General features: G+C 33.8%; 1 protein-coding gene across 2 annotated transcripts in view; it reads left to right on the top strand.

Annotated features, from left to right (window-relative positions):
- The window catches only part of LOC150078114 (endosome/lysosome-associated apoptosis and autophagy regulator family member 2-like), a 425,663-nt gene extending 422,776 nt beyond the window's left edge, over positions 1-2,887 (top strand). For both annotated transcript variants that reach the window (XM_090385427.1, XM_090385428.1), the window contains one exon: positions 2,726-2,887. In XM_090385427.1, the coding sequence (XP_090241553.1) occupies positions 2,726-2,782 (57 nt within the window). In that variant the 3' untranslated portion in view covers positions 2,783-2,887. The remainder of the gene's footprint in view (positions 1-2,725) is intronic.
- The last annotated feature ends 12,244 nt before the right edge of the window (positions 2,888-15,131 follow it).

Here is a 15,131-nt window from a genome sequence, read left to right as displayed (position 1 = left end):
TAAAAACATTTCCTCTACACTCAATATTCTGGAATTTCTTATCTTATATTCACTTTCAGATGTCTGAGTAAACTCTCTCCTTGCCTTGTGCAGTAATCTGCTGTAGGTTCTCCAAAAATGGTAGAGAGACTTCAGGCCTGGTCTTAGGGAAAGACAAATCCATAATCCAGTTGAAAATATAAATTTAGATTTCTAACTTTCCTGAAAATCCAAACAGGAAATGTGCATCAAATAGTAAGAGGAGAGTTGAGAAGAAATAGCCATATTTTGCTGGTTGTGTAGCTTCAGCATACTGTGCTATAATATGTCTATGTTTCATAAAGGAAATTCATGGTCACCATATGGGTCCATAAATTATTTAATGATACTTAAATTGCTTGCAGAATACTTCAGACTGTTCCTGTCACTGTAGTAACTAGAAGTTTTTTGAAACTGATATGTATAAAATTAGATACAATCAACAATGCTTTAAGAACTGGTTTACAACTTGGATATTTTGTCAATTGAAAATGATATTGCACCAAAGTGAAATTATAGCAGATTTTGCATTAAGTAAAACTCGCAAGATTTATTTATAAGTTATTAGTTTAGAATGTAAACTATGCAGGTTGTTTATACATACTGATTTAAGAAGTTCAGTTATTAGTATTAGTCAAATAAAACACACACACACCTTCCCATATCACCTATCCATTCTCACTAACTATTTTATTTTGTCCAGCTGGTTCCTCATCAGGTAGCAGATGGTCTGTAGCAAACAATTCCTTGAAAAACAGTGGAAGTAGTTGTTTGACATGAAGTGGTTTGGACTTCAAACTTTAGAGAAGCTAATGTCATTGTCTTTTTCAAAATTATGAAAAATAGGATGACTTAGTTTAACTATTCGGTAGCCATGTGACACTTTTAGTTGTGTGGGTGACTATTGTACTCCAGTTTAAAATAAATTTTTTGTCTGTGGATTTTTTTTGCCCTTGTAATTTTATAATAGGTGTTCTTATTAATGTATTCAGAGACATAAACTAGTTTTAAATTTCTGTGGAGAGGAAAAAAAAAAAAAAAGATGGCCATAAATAATCATCTAATGTTCAATGTTCATAGAATACTTGTCGAGCATCGATGATGAATCAGTCAGTAGATTATTATTTATAAAAGATTCATCATGGAATAATCTGATGTTCAGTACTAATAGAATTACTATTTCATGTGTTAAATACAAAGTAAAGATATTTGTTTCATTGTGTTAGTACAGGTAACCTTCATATAACACAGTAGTTAGGTTCCTATAAAATGTCGTATTTTGTAAAACCATGTTATATGGAATGAAGAAAAAGTACAAACTGGGGGGGTTACATTCTAAAAGCTAACAAAAATACACTATTTTGTTAATAAAATATTAACAAAACTAACAAAAAAAATATCAAAAATGCTTAGTTCACAAAGATAAATCTTTGTGAATTTCATCATATTGAACTAAGCATTTTTGAAGCTCCCTTTTGAACTTTGGGCTGCTTACATTCAAAAAATAAGATTCTAATTGCTCGGCTAATTTTATGCTTTCCTGTATGTTTTTAGTGTAAAATTTGAAAGTTTAGGATTTTCATCTGCACTATCATCCTTTGAATTGATTTGGTTTTACTTCTGATGCAAATTCCACCAAATCTGTTTCATGATATCTTTTTTATTTTTTTAGGAGCATCAGCGACAAAGGCCATATTGTCTATAAATTGCATGTGTCCTGAGGTAGATTTTCTGTTTTGATGGATGAAAAACCAGAGTTTCCGGGATCAAAAAACCATGCTACCCTTGCCTGAGCTTGACTAACTTAGCCATGTTGTGAAAAAGACCCATAACCCCCCCCCCTGCATTCGAACTCATGTCGTTTGTACCTGGTGTTGGGAGGAGGGTGATTCTATCAACTGTGCTACCTATAAGGGCTTCAGTACTCATATCATCCAAACCTCCCCCTCCTACCAACCAATGTAGCAAGTTATACTATTGCACCGATTCTGTTTTCTGCCCATTCGACCATATTTCTTAAATGAACTGACTCTGGCCATACATTTTTCCACACGCATTTGACGTTGACGACTTTACTTTTTTTGAGTGATAAAGCTATGATTCTGATGCAGTAGATTCGGAATAATTTTTTTCAAAAATCCATTGTAACTATTTTCTGATATGAGTTTTAAAGGTGGATATAATGCCCTGATATAATGGCTGAATAAAAGAAGCTGTATTAACCTAGTACAACTGTCATGGTAGAAACTTAACTTCAACGTTTGGATGACTTAAATACCACCAGCTCACCTTGATTCACACAAACAATAAATTAGCATAAGATAGGAAGGTATTAAGAGCTGCAAGTGCAATTTAAACTGTCACCAGTTTAAAGTCTGACCTTGCTGGCCACAGAAACACAAGAAGATGAAGTCCTACTTTTCATAGTTTTGAAAAGGGCAAATAATACTAACTCTTCTATAATTTTAAAGTTCTAGCTCCATCGAACAACTTAATTTCAACTATTTTGGCAGGAATTGTCATTAGAGACCACCTACTGACAAGATTAAAAACAGAATCTTAAACATTGCCATTTAAAGTAGTAGTTGTGATTTTAGAATCTCTTTTACCACCTTAATGGCAATGAAGTTACATGATTTTAGTAGTGTTTCTAGCTGTTATATTAAGTTCATAGGACTTAATGTTTTTTTTTTCTCTCTCCCTCTAGTATAATGAATTTGAAAATGCACTTTTTGAGCATTCTGAGGACGTAAAATCAACATAAAGAAGATGACAGTGGTTCTCTGTATAAACTAATGAAAGGCAGTTAAAGAATTATTTCCAGAAAGGAATGAAATAATAGTGCAATTATCAAGACTGGCAGAAGCTGTACATATATAAATATATTATATATAAAATACGAAGTGAAGATATAATTTCAAATGCATGGATGTGAAATGAATGCTAGACACAGTGCAATGATTTGTTTTGTATTTCTAATTAAGGATTATTGTTTATAAATATATTAACTGGCATTACTAACATGCACATGAAAACTAAGATATAATGCATGGTTTTTATGAATGAGTGTGCACTTAAGTATATAAATTTTTCGTTTCATGTATATATATTTAATATGATTTGCCCCCATCTTTTTTTTGAAGAGAAAATCTGAATTCCCTTGCAGCTTCTGTATATAATTTTTAATTTATAATTTTTATTTTCCATGTTTGCTTTTTAATAAACATGGTGCATTCCAACCATTTTACTTTTCTTTCCCTTTATCATTTATTTTATGTCATTCATTCAGATTCCTTCATATAAGAATAGGCAATTAATTGAAATTTGAAGGCAATCTTTTCATGAGTAAGTTTCCTAAATGGCCTCTAGGGGGTGGGCTCTGTGGAGAGAGTTACTTAATGAAAATTTTCCTTTTTTAAAAAAATGGAAATTTTGTACATAAATGCTTTTAAATATTAATTTATTTATATTTTGACTTGATCACTCAGCATTAGACTAAAACTGTCCAAATTGTAAAAATAAATTACTGCTACTGTTTTTTTTTTTTGTTTTTTTTAAACAATATCTTATACATCTTTGTGTCACTTAAAATTCAATTTCATCAACTTCTGCATCAAAATTTCTTCAATTTTGGTTTTTGTGAGTAATTTGTCAAAACTGACCAACAGGTGCAATCATCAACCTCTGATTTTCAAGGCTATTTTTGTATTACCATCTATTAAAACTGTGTTTAATATTAGATGGAAATATGGATAAGATATTGGAAAAATTTCGAGTCACTTTGCAGTAAATTTTGAAAAATTTACTGCAGAGTCTTGAAATTTTATTTGAAATATACTTGAATAACTTTGTAAATCTATATACATACTCCCCAGAGCCCACACATGAAAAATGTAGATCTATATACATAGTCATGAAAGGGTTAAACAGTTAACATAAATTAACACTTTCAAGTAATTATGAGTGCTGTCTGATTCAGTGCATTCTTAATTGTTTCTTTTTTTATTTTCTTTCTCTGCACACGTATATGTGGCGAAAGAAAGAGATGAAGGTTGAAGAAGGGTAATTTTACAAATATTTTATTTTTTATGCAGTTTGAATATTTCTGATTCACAGAAGGAATAGTATATAGCTATTGTCTTTCAAGGTAAAAATTCAGACAGCAATAAGCAGGCTATAAATTGATGAGAAAAATATGTTGAATATAATTTAGTAATTATATAGCTGTACAGTGTTTAAGTGATAGTTTTTGTATAAAAAAAAAATTAAGAAATTAAACCCCCAGACTGCCTATGATGGTTATGTGAATGCCTTTTTTTTAATACTCAAAGAAAATTATTGGAAATTTAATTTTATAACTAAAACTAAATTAACTTTTCTTGCATTATTTTATTTAAAAATTAAATCCTTTTTGGTTCAGAGATGCACTTTTTTCGTCATTTTTTTTTTTTCATATTTTCATTTAGAGAGTTGCTGCCTAATTTAATATTTTTACTCTCCATTTATGACTAGAAAATATACTATATTTTTAATGAAATAGTCATAGGTGCATGTTAAAAAAAAAAAAAAAACACTTCACTGCATGCAATAAGAATGGATTCATTAAATTATGAGATCAAAAAACATTAAAACTTGGATTAACACTAAGTGAAAAACTGTTAAATCTCCTTTTGAGATCTTCATCTGTGGTAAAATGAACAAAACCAACATTTGGCTTAGACCCGAACCATTTACTCTGCATAAGTGTACTGCTACACTGATGCCATAGCAGTAACTAATGAATTTGTGTTGTCTTTATCTAAAACTTTGTTACTTGTGATATATTTAACATCCTGACAGTAACATCCTGCCCTCATTCTTGAGGGCAGGATGCGATTCATTTGTTACCTGTTTTAGTCTGTTTCTTCTCCCTTGTTCATCTTATCCATGGGGGGGGGGGATGATATAAATTTAACCAATCTCCCCAGGTTTGGGAATAAGGATAATCAAGATAAGATACCCTTCCCTGTTTCTACTGATGTTGCTCCTTGAGTTGATTTTTAATGATAAAAATGGAAAGCAAATTTGTCCCCCCACCCCACCTGCAATTAACTAGCATTTTCCTTAACTGGCATTTTCTTCAATTCTGACCGAGCTTGCTACATATGGTGTATCTTGAATTCCTTGGAAGGGGAGGGCTCTCAGCATCAGTTTTTTCTGTAAAGTACCCGGGCTTCAGTGTTGCTTGACATTTACTGAAATCACTTCTCTTATCCCAGAACGATGACTGAAAGAATATCTGAAGTCCTCATCAATATGGGAATCACCCAACTAGCTGACCTTTGGCAGAGAGTGTGTATGGTTCCCCCATGAGTTATTCTGGGTTTTTCATCTCATGCACTGTGCAAATCAGCCTACAAACACATATCTCTACATAATAAAGATATTAGCAACAAGCTCCAGTGCTCCTGAAATCATTAATGCCATCTTAAGATTTCACACATTCTCACCATTGACCATGATAGGAAGAGGAGGAAGGAATTCAAGGAGGCCATGCTCTCCAATACCCCAGGGTGCAATATTTGCAGAAACAGGGGGGGAGGGAGCATAACTATCCAACCTTGTTATCCAACCTTTACTCCATGTGTATGAGGATAGTCAGACTTGCACCCCATTGAGGAGGTAAAAAACAGACTAAAACAGGTAACAAATGAATCGCATCCTGCCCTCAAGAATGAGGGCAGGATGTTACTGTCAGGATGTTAAATATATCACAAGTAACAAAGTTTTAGATAAAGACAACACAAATTCATTAGTTACTGCTATGGCATCAGTGTAGCCGGGAATGGGGGGGTTAGGCTCTCCCCCACAACTCCTCAGATGTGTTGGATAGTCAGTCTTTAAACAGCAGTGTAGCAAAAAGTACTGTAAACAGGATGAGTTTGTGTTTTTTGGCTCTTTATTTAAATCTAAATTCTGTATCCAAGTGTTGATGTTTCTGACTTTAAAACTTGCACACAGTAAAGTTTTTTTTTTTTTAAACACATTCAATTCTGTAATAAACAGATATGCCGTCATTCAGTTTTAACATTAGAAGTACAAAAGGCATATTTAAATGGTTACTTAAATTAGAGAATGACACTTTGCTGCATGTATGATAGATTTAATGAAAGAATCAATCATAGATAATAGTACCACCCCTGGTATTTTATTCAGTCTGTAGAAAAGATTAAAATAAAAATGGAAAAATTATTTTTATTTTTAGTGTGCACTTAAAAGTTTCAGACTAAAAATAAAATACCCACCACAAATTACATACAGTAAAGTGCTATAATCTAATTTATTTAAAATAGCAATTTCTGAATTAATATTTTTTAAAATTTAATGGTAACATGTTATATGAAGAAAGAAACAGAAAATGATCATTAAAAATACATTGTATTTCAGTTATTAGAGTTACTGTATATTCATTTTATTTTTATATCAAAATATAATATCGGCAAAGTTTTAAAACAAAGAATGCAATCTCTGTTGTTGCCAGATAAGACAATTTGTTTAAATACAAGTTCTGATATTTTTAGAAAAAATTTCTTTTCATTTATAACTCAACATTGCCTTAATGATTGTGATGATAAAACTATACAGATGACTTTATTTTTCATCATATTCAAAAAGTTATATAAATATATATATATATTGGGGTGATAAAGGAATATATCATACAAATGTAATTATTTTCATGATTGCTGCACCTTCATACTCTGTATCTTTGTATGTGTGTTTGTGTGTATGTATATTCTTAAGATTTGGTTTAATTAATGTACTTTATACTTTTATTACATACCTGCAGTGTATCTGCAGTAATTTAGGATGAGTGTGCTGCATCTAGTCAATAAGTGTTTACATAAACAATATTGTTTATGCAAAACTGTTTAAAATGAAAAAAGAAATAAGATGTGCCAGTTTGTAATACTGACTCACTTTTTTTTTCAGAAATAACTGATTAGCAAGTTAAAATCAGCTTTTAAATATATTTAATAGAATTAATAAAGACTTCCAAGCGTTAGTTGTATATATCAGTTGCTATATGTTTCCTGACCTTCAGTGCTATATCATATTATGCTATTAGCCATTAATAAATTTGTATACGAGAAACATGATCTGGTGAATATGGCTGCTGTGAAACTGCTGTTTTGAATTGTGTATTTCAGGCTCCTTTTCTTGTTTAAAGTATAATAGCTCTGAAAAACTAAAGGATATTTGAATGTGTTTTATATGTTAAATATATATTAAAAAAATACTCATGAGTAAGAATCAAGAAATGTAATATTCATATTGTAATATTATAATAATTTAAAATTTTTTAAATTAACATATATTACCTAAATATGAAATAACTTATTCAGTATAGAACAGCTTTTCCCCATTCTCCCCCCCCCCCCCACCACCAAATATTATACACCTTTGTATATAAATTAAAATAAAGGGAAAATGGAAGATATTTTTCAACAAGATTGTTGATAATTCTGGGATAATTTTTAGGTTATTAAACAGTACTTGTTATAAAGCTTCGAATATTATAGAAAGATACCAACATCATATTAGATAAACAGACTAATCCTCAATACAGCACAAGTTCATTGTCTCCTAGCAAAAAAGGATTTTGTAGAGACTAATATACAGTTACTGGAAAACAAGCATTTTTTTTTTTTTTCTGTAAATAGTTAAATCCTTAAAATCTTATTAAAAAAAATTAATATAATAAAACTAAATATCATAGTTTGCAGTGATAGAGAAACTGCTTAAAATTAGTGTTTTCTCTTTGATTTATTAAAATGCATTAACCACTAATGTAAGATAGAAAAATATTTTACAATTCTATAAGTTTTCTGATATTCCATTTATTTTCATAAATCAGAGTAAAAAAATTCTCAATAAAAGTTAATTTCATGACAATTCATGTACAACACTTTTCCTTGAACAATTTTTGAATAAAATTTAGTGTCAAATTCCATTGCCTTTCAAATTGGCCTCAGCCAAATTTTATTTGGAATTTGACATCTTTATTCACGTGTTCTTTAAATAATTGTAGATTATTTCTATCCTTAATCCACAGATAAAAAAATATTGATATGTGCTTACCTGTATGTGTACCAACATTTAGTGGCCAGTTTATTAGTTACACCGACCTAAGAGTGAGAAGTCCTCCTTTAGCCCTCAGAACAGTTTCATATCATTGGAGCATAGAAAACTGAAAGTATTCAACAGGGATGTTAGCCTTTGAAAACTTAGTTGCATCCTGTGATTATATCAAATTGGACATGCTAACTCCTGTTATGTAATTGAGTATGTCAATAAACCTCATTTGAGGTATTATTCTCAAATGATGTATGCCTTCATACATTTTCTTGTTCAAAATAACTCTTAGCAGATGGATAAACTGGGAGCAAGAAGGGTTGGCAATAATGTTCAAATAGGCTGTGGCATTCATTGATTGGTATCTAATGTGTGCCTGACAAATGCACCCTTCCCACCTTGTTTTACAAGCTGTCTCTAATCAACACTGATGTTGGCTGGATGTTTTCTGATTATTGCATTATTCTCATCCTGGGCACAATTGTGAATGAATACTCCAGCAGCAGAAGTGTCCAAGATAATTGCTCTGGCATGTTTGAAGAAGACTGTTCTACTGTACTCCTAATAAACTGACTACTCAATATGTGCATATTGCTAAAAATTTTGAGAATGATGATTTATTTGATTTGCCAAAAAGCCTTTTATATTTTTTTTCAATTATAAGCACTTATAATCTCATATGGACAGAATGAAATTGCTAAATAAGGATAATAAGATATACATTTATTCGGGGTTAAAGCCTCGTGCTTAAGAATAAATGCATTATTATGGAAGATAAAAAATTTATCTTCCACTCATTAAAAATTTGTCCTGTATTAATATCCTGTCTTTAAAATATATTGCTTATACTTGGTATATGTACACCAAGTGTGGTATGCATATCAGTGATGGTACACTGTTGTCCAGTATTATATAAGAATAGAATTAGTAGTATTTAACTTCATAAGAAAAGAAAATTGATGATGCAAGAAAATTATTTTTTCGATAATGTGGTATTCGTGCATTACAAAAAGGTTGGGATCCCCGTCCTGTACAATATTATGATTTGTCTTCATGTTATATCTTACTCAAAACAATTCAAACTGATGAAACATGTCTACTGAATGAACAACTGTTCTGCCTATGCCTTAAATAGTTTCAGAAAGAAATTTTGAAGACTACATCCTTCTAATTAGGAATCACTGAGTAATAGCTCCTGTAATTTAGTGTATTAAATGTAGATCTTATTGCCCCTTTGTTTAATATCTGTGCAGATTTTTAAAATAAATTTTTCAATATAAGGAAAACTCTGGTACAATTTATTTCATTTTCATCAAAACATTCTACATACGAATTCGATCCACAACTGATTGTGGAAAACAGATAATCAGTTGATATGCAGTCATATTTTGCCAATATGAATGCAATATTTTCACAGTTACAAAAACATAAGTCTAGAATTCCCAAGAATTCAACACTTTAAAAGTTTATTTAAAAAAAAAAAAGTCTGGTGCTTTGTTAAGCATTGTACGTAGATCAGAGATAAAGGTGCTTCATTATACCTTTTTTGATGTGGCACAGGTGCATAAAGACAGTACTGCCTATTAATATTTACCTATGCTTTTTACAGTCACCTGAATAGTCTTATAAACAGTTCATAAAATTATTGATGAGTGGAAACTCTGCCTGGATGTCAGTGTTTACAAGTGTTTCTCTTAACAAACGTAATTCATTCATTTAACTCATACGAAATCAAGTAATGAACATAAATCATAATCTTGCTGTTTTTTAATTTGCTTATTACAATTATAAGTGTGAGGATTTGTCATGTTAATATGCAAATTTTTTTGCATTAGTTTCCAGCATTGATAAGACCACTAGTGGCCTGCATATGTTTTTATTTAACCCATGAAAGGGGAGGATAACCTTTTGTTATAATATTGGAGGTAGACTCAAAGAATTTGTTACTAAGTGTTACAGGAAGGGCTAACATAACTAAGTAGCAAGCACAAGAGTGCAGTAGCATATGCATTTCAGTGGATGAGGGTTTAAGCTCATGTGACTACTAATTATGGTTAATTATTGCATTAATTACTATATTTTTCCACCAATAAGACATACCCATAATTCAGCAAAGATCATTTCAAAAAAAAAAAAAAAGTTTTTCAGGAACTGATAAGATGCTGAGGCTTTTGCAGTTACTAATGACCAGGCCAGACCATTCCAACTACACGCAATCTTTTTCTCACAAACAACCCTTTCAAGTACACAGTCAAGGTGAGTGGTCCTGTAGGCACCTTAGAACACAACTCGGTGACTGTCTCTTTTCCAGTGGAGTCTTTCTCTTGTGGCTTTGTGTTTTCGTAATTACAAGAATGCAAAATGTGACCTGCAAGATTTGTTCTTCTTTTCCTTGGTTGGATTGCTGTTTTAAATCTTCTGATGCCAATGTTTGCTCAGATTGTGTCAGTGAAATTATTCTTGTAGGGATGAAATCCTTTATTTCACATTCCACCTTAAATTCTCGTCCTTTATCTTTGTTTTCCAATAAATGCACTAAGGCTATTCAAGATTAGAAGGCTGCATATTTAATTTTCTCCCTACACAAAAGCTCAACAATTGTAAAGCAGTTATTAATCAACCCAAACTAAATTTCAAATAGGCTAAGGGTAGAAAACTTGCTCCTAGTCCAAATGATAGTCAAGCATTTTAGTCTTTTGCCCATTTCTATCCCTATCTCTTTTGAAACTCGGTGGTTCTATTGCGACCTTGGCTAAAGATAAAGCCGACCTGCTAGCATCCTACTTTTTTTTCCAAGTTGGGTATTGATGATCTTGGTAAACAATCTCCTACCATTCCCAGTACAGTCCATTCGAAGGTCTCCTGTGGTCTTCTGTCAAAACAATGTCAGAAGAATTTTGTTTTCAAAAGAAAATGTCAGAAATAGGTTCTGATGCAAAGAAAGTGATAGGTCCTGATAGTACATCTCCACGTGTTCTAAAAACCCGTACTACTGAGATCACCTCCTGCTCCGTCACCTTCTGCTTAGAAATTTGCTCAAAAATCCCTCCCATCCAAGGATCATCACATTGCACTTCTACTCTTTCTAAATAATGGAGATATCCATTAACTGCCAACTCCTAAACTATCTAGATCAGTGAGTGCCAGTGTTGATACTAGCTTATGTTACCCATCTCTGGAGAAATTCTATTTGGTATAAGTCTTCTAAATAAGCTTCCATCTTATGGTTTGACAATTGTTTTCTTTTTAATAGGATGTCCAGTTTTCTCTCTGACTACTCACTGCAGATGATGGAGACAGCTCTCAGTCTTCTAACTAACTTCTCCAACAATTCTGCACAGACACGATAGGAGGGAGTATATGATGAGAGCCCTGTCGATCAATTCGACCCTGGAAAGATTGTGCAAGGCTCAAGGGGTAGAATTTTTTTCAGCCTGGTCTGTACTTGTTAACAGGAGAGACTGCTTCTACAGGGATGGGATACACTTAAATAGAAAGGGTGCAAGAATGTTTGCTGATGCTATCGAGGCAGTGTTAGGTGGGTCGGAAACTGCTAGATTGGGGGGATATAGGACTAATAGATTAACAGTAGCCACTGGCAGAGGTGAAAGTGATTCTTGCACTGCTTCTATTGGAATGAGCACCAGCTTGGAAAATAAGATGCAGGACATTTCAGAGACTGCTGGGAGTCATTGGGGTACAAGTAAAAACATGGGTTGTGTTAGGTAAGCTAAGAAAAAGAACAGGTGCATGTATACTTGCATGTACACCAATGCTAGGAGTTTGGTAAATAAATTTGAGGTATTGCTCAAAGCATCAAAGCCGGATATTGTTGGGATATCAGAGACGTGGTGTCACACAGATATAAGTAATGCAGAACTGGAATTTGGGGAGTACAACGTCTACAGAAAGGATAGACAGGATAGGAAGGGAGGAGGGTTTATGCTATTAGTTAAGAAACACATAAAATCCAAGGAAGTGAAGCCAGTTGACATCGCTAGACAGTGCAGTGTCGAGTCAGTTTGGTGTGACATAAGCTTTGGGAGATCAAAATTGAGAGTAGGAGTGTGCTATAGGCCTAATGACTCTGATGAGTATAATAAGAAACTGTACAGGGAAATAGAGTGGGCCAGTAAATCAGAGTCTTATAATGGGGGGATTTTAATTTCCCAGATATTGACTGGAATTTGTGGGTTGGTCACTCACACACTAACAAGGCTTTTGTGGATTTATTGGATGATTGTTTTCTAAATCAGCATGTTCGGGAGGCAACTAGAGGGAGCAATACTCTTGATTTAATTATCACTAGTGATTCTTCATGCATTAAGAATCTGCAGATACAGGAAACACTAGGTGGCAGTGATCACAGTGTGCTGAAGTGGGATTGACTCAAGGAGGTAACAACCATCAGGGGTAAAGGGAAGGGTTATTGCTTTCGTAAAGGCGACTACAATTGTCTGAGACAGTATTTAAATTCTATACAATGGGACCAACTGATGATGTTACCAACAGCAAACTCAAAATGGGACACATTCAAAGAACTTATCTTGGAAGCTACTAGGCTTTACATACCAACTAAGAAATATTGTTCAAGGTTTAGGCCTAAATGGATGTCAGATGAACTAATAAGACATATGACAGAGAAGAAAAATGCATGGGATACATATAAATTAACATGTGACACAGAAGCCTATGATAGATATAAGTTGATTTGTAACAAAGTTACAAAGGAGGTTAGGCAGGCGAAGGCAGATTATGAGAAATCTTTGGCAAGGGATGCAAAGAAAAACAGCAAGGAGTTCTTTTCTTATGTAAACTCTAGAAGGAAGGGGATGAATCAGATTGGTCCACTTGATATCGATGGTTCAACTGTTGATGATCCTGCTCAGGTAGCTAACAAACCAAATCAATATTTTGCATCTTCATTCACACATGAGGAGTTATTCAGGAAGGGGAATGCTATAGATGAAGTAAACACTGGCGGTGAGCTAGATGATCTTGTAATAATTGAGAGTCAAGTGGAGGAGAAATTGTTGAACATAAATACAAGAAAGGCACCTGGGGTGGATGGGATCTATCCAGTTATATTAAAGGAGGCAGCAAAGGATGTAAGCAATCTGTTAGCCATAATTATGAGAGTTTCCTTGGACTCAGGGGAGGTACCCACAGACTGGAGATGTACAAATGTAACCACAATTCACAAAGGAGGATCAAAGGCTGACACAAGTAATTATAGACCTGTGAGTTTAACTTCTGTTCCAGAAAAATTAATGGAAGCACTGCAGGATCATCTTGACAAGAATTCAGTTATAGCTCAGACAGAGCATGGTTTTGTTAAGGGAAGGTCTTGCCTGACCAATTTGATTGGATACTATGATGTAGTCAGAAAAGAATTGGATGCAGGGAATAACTTTGATATTATATATTTGGATCTCAGAAAGGCTTTTGCTACTGTTGCACATGAAAGACTGCTGCACAAATTGGAGCAGTGTGGCATTGGTGGAAAATTGTTGCTATGGATAAAGGGATGGTTGAGTGGCAGAAGACAGAGAGTGGTAATTAATGCACACTGCTCATCGTGGACTAATGTTATTAGTGGAGTCCCTCAGGGTTCAGTGTTGGGTCCATTGTTGTTTTCTGTATTTATAAATAATATTGATGATGGTATATCAAGCTTAATGTCCAAGTTTGCTGACGATACAAAGGTTGTCAGGGTTGTTAAGGATGCTACTGACGCTATGCTGCTGCAACTGGATATGGAAAGGTTGAACAGATGGGCTGAGAGGTGGCAAATGAAGTTTAACATTGACAAATGTAAAGTACTACATATGGGAAACAGCAACCCCAGAGCAACGTATCAACTCTGTGGTACTACACTCAAGGTGGTAGAGAATGAAAAGGACCTGGGGGTAATTGTTCAGGCAGATATGAAGTTCTCTGAGCAGTGCAGATGGGCTGTAAGAGTAGCTCATGGTGTCTTATCAATGATAAACAGGAACTTTTCTAGCAGGGATAGGGAGGTGATTATTCCCTTGTATAAGGCAATGGTCAGGCCACACCTTGAGTACTGTTTACAGGTCTGGAGGCCTCATTTCAAGAAGGATGTAGAGTTGCTGGAACGAGTACAGAGAAGGGGAACAAGGTTAGTGAACGGAAGGGTTGCTCTTACAAAGAAAGGCTTAAGTTTTGCATATTATAGTGTCTGGAGACTAGGCACCGGCGAGTTGATCTGATAGAGGTGTATAAAGCCTTGAATGGTTTGAACATGCTCAATGCTGTGGGGATACTGCCTCTTGCTCAGAATAATCACCTGAGAGGGCATAAATTCAAATTGAGGAAAGACAGATGTAGGATAGATGTGCAGAAATTTGCCTTTAGCAGGCGGGTAGTTGGTTGGTGGAACAGACTTCCATCTCTTGTGGAAGTTGATAGCCTAAATAAATTTAAGGCTCAGCTGGACAGGTATTTCGAACGAACGGAGGGGTGAAGTGGAAGGGTTTTTTTTTTTTTTTTTGGCTGATGCTGCATAAGCTTGCTTTCTTGCATCATATGCCTCTACTAATGCTAGTGTTCCCCAAAGTTCAGTCTTTTCTCCACTTTTCCTCTTGTATATTAATGACTTTCTTCCACTGACTGGAAATCATATCAATAGTTTTGCTGATAATAAGCACATTGCATTCCATTTCCAGTTTAAGAAACCTTGCCCTGCACAAACAGCTTCAACTTCTCAAATATCCACTACCAATTCTTTAAATGCTGATCTCCAGTTGGGCAGAGATAACTTATTTAATTTCCATTCTTCTAAAACTCAATCCTGTGTTAGATCATGCAAAAAAGGAGTCTTCTGCACCTATACTCATCTTCGATGACACTCAGATTTCTAGACAAGATCACATATCTTTATGAGAGGTTATCCTGATTGGCATAAACATTTGCTTCCTCTGCATCTAAAAAACTGAGTTTTCTCTTTTGCTTTCATTGTTACTTTTCTTCTAAAC

The sequence above is a fragment of the Mastigoproctus giganteus genome, chromosome 11, assembly GCF_048544385.1.
Source record: "Mastigoproctus giganteus isolate SK-2022 chromosome 11, ASM4854438v1, whole genome shotgun sequence".
Lineage (NCBI taxonomy): Eukaryota > Metazoa > Arthropoda > Arachnida > Uropygi > Thelyphonidae > Mastigoproctus > Mastigoproctus giganteus.
Note: the sequence above shows the minus strand (reverse complement) of the source record. Positions and strands in the feature narration are given on the sequence as shown.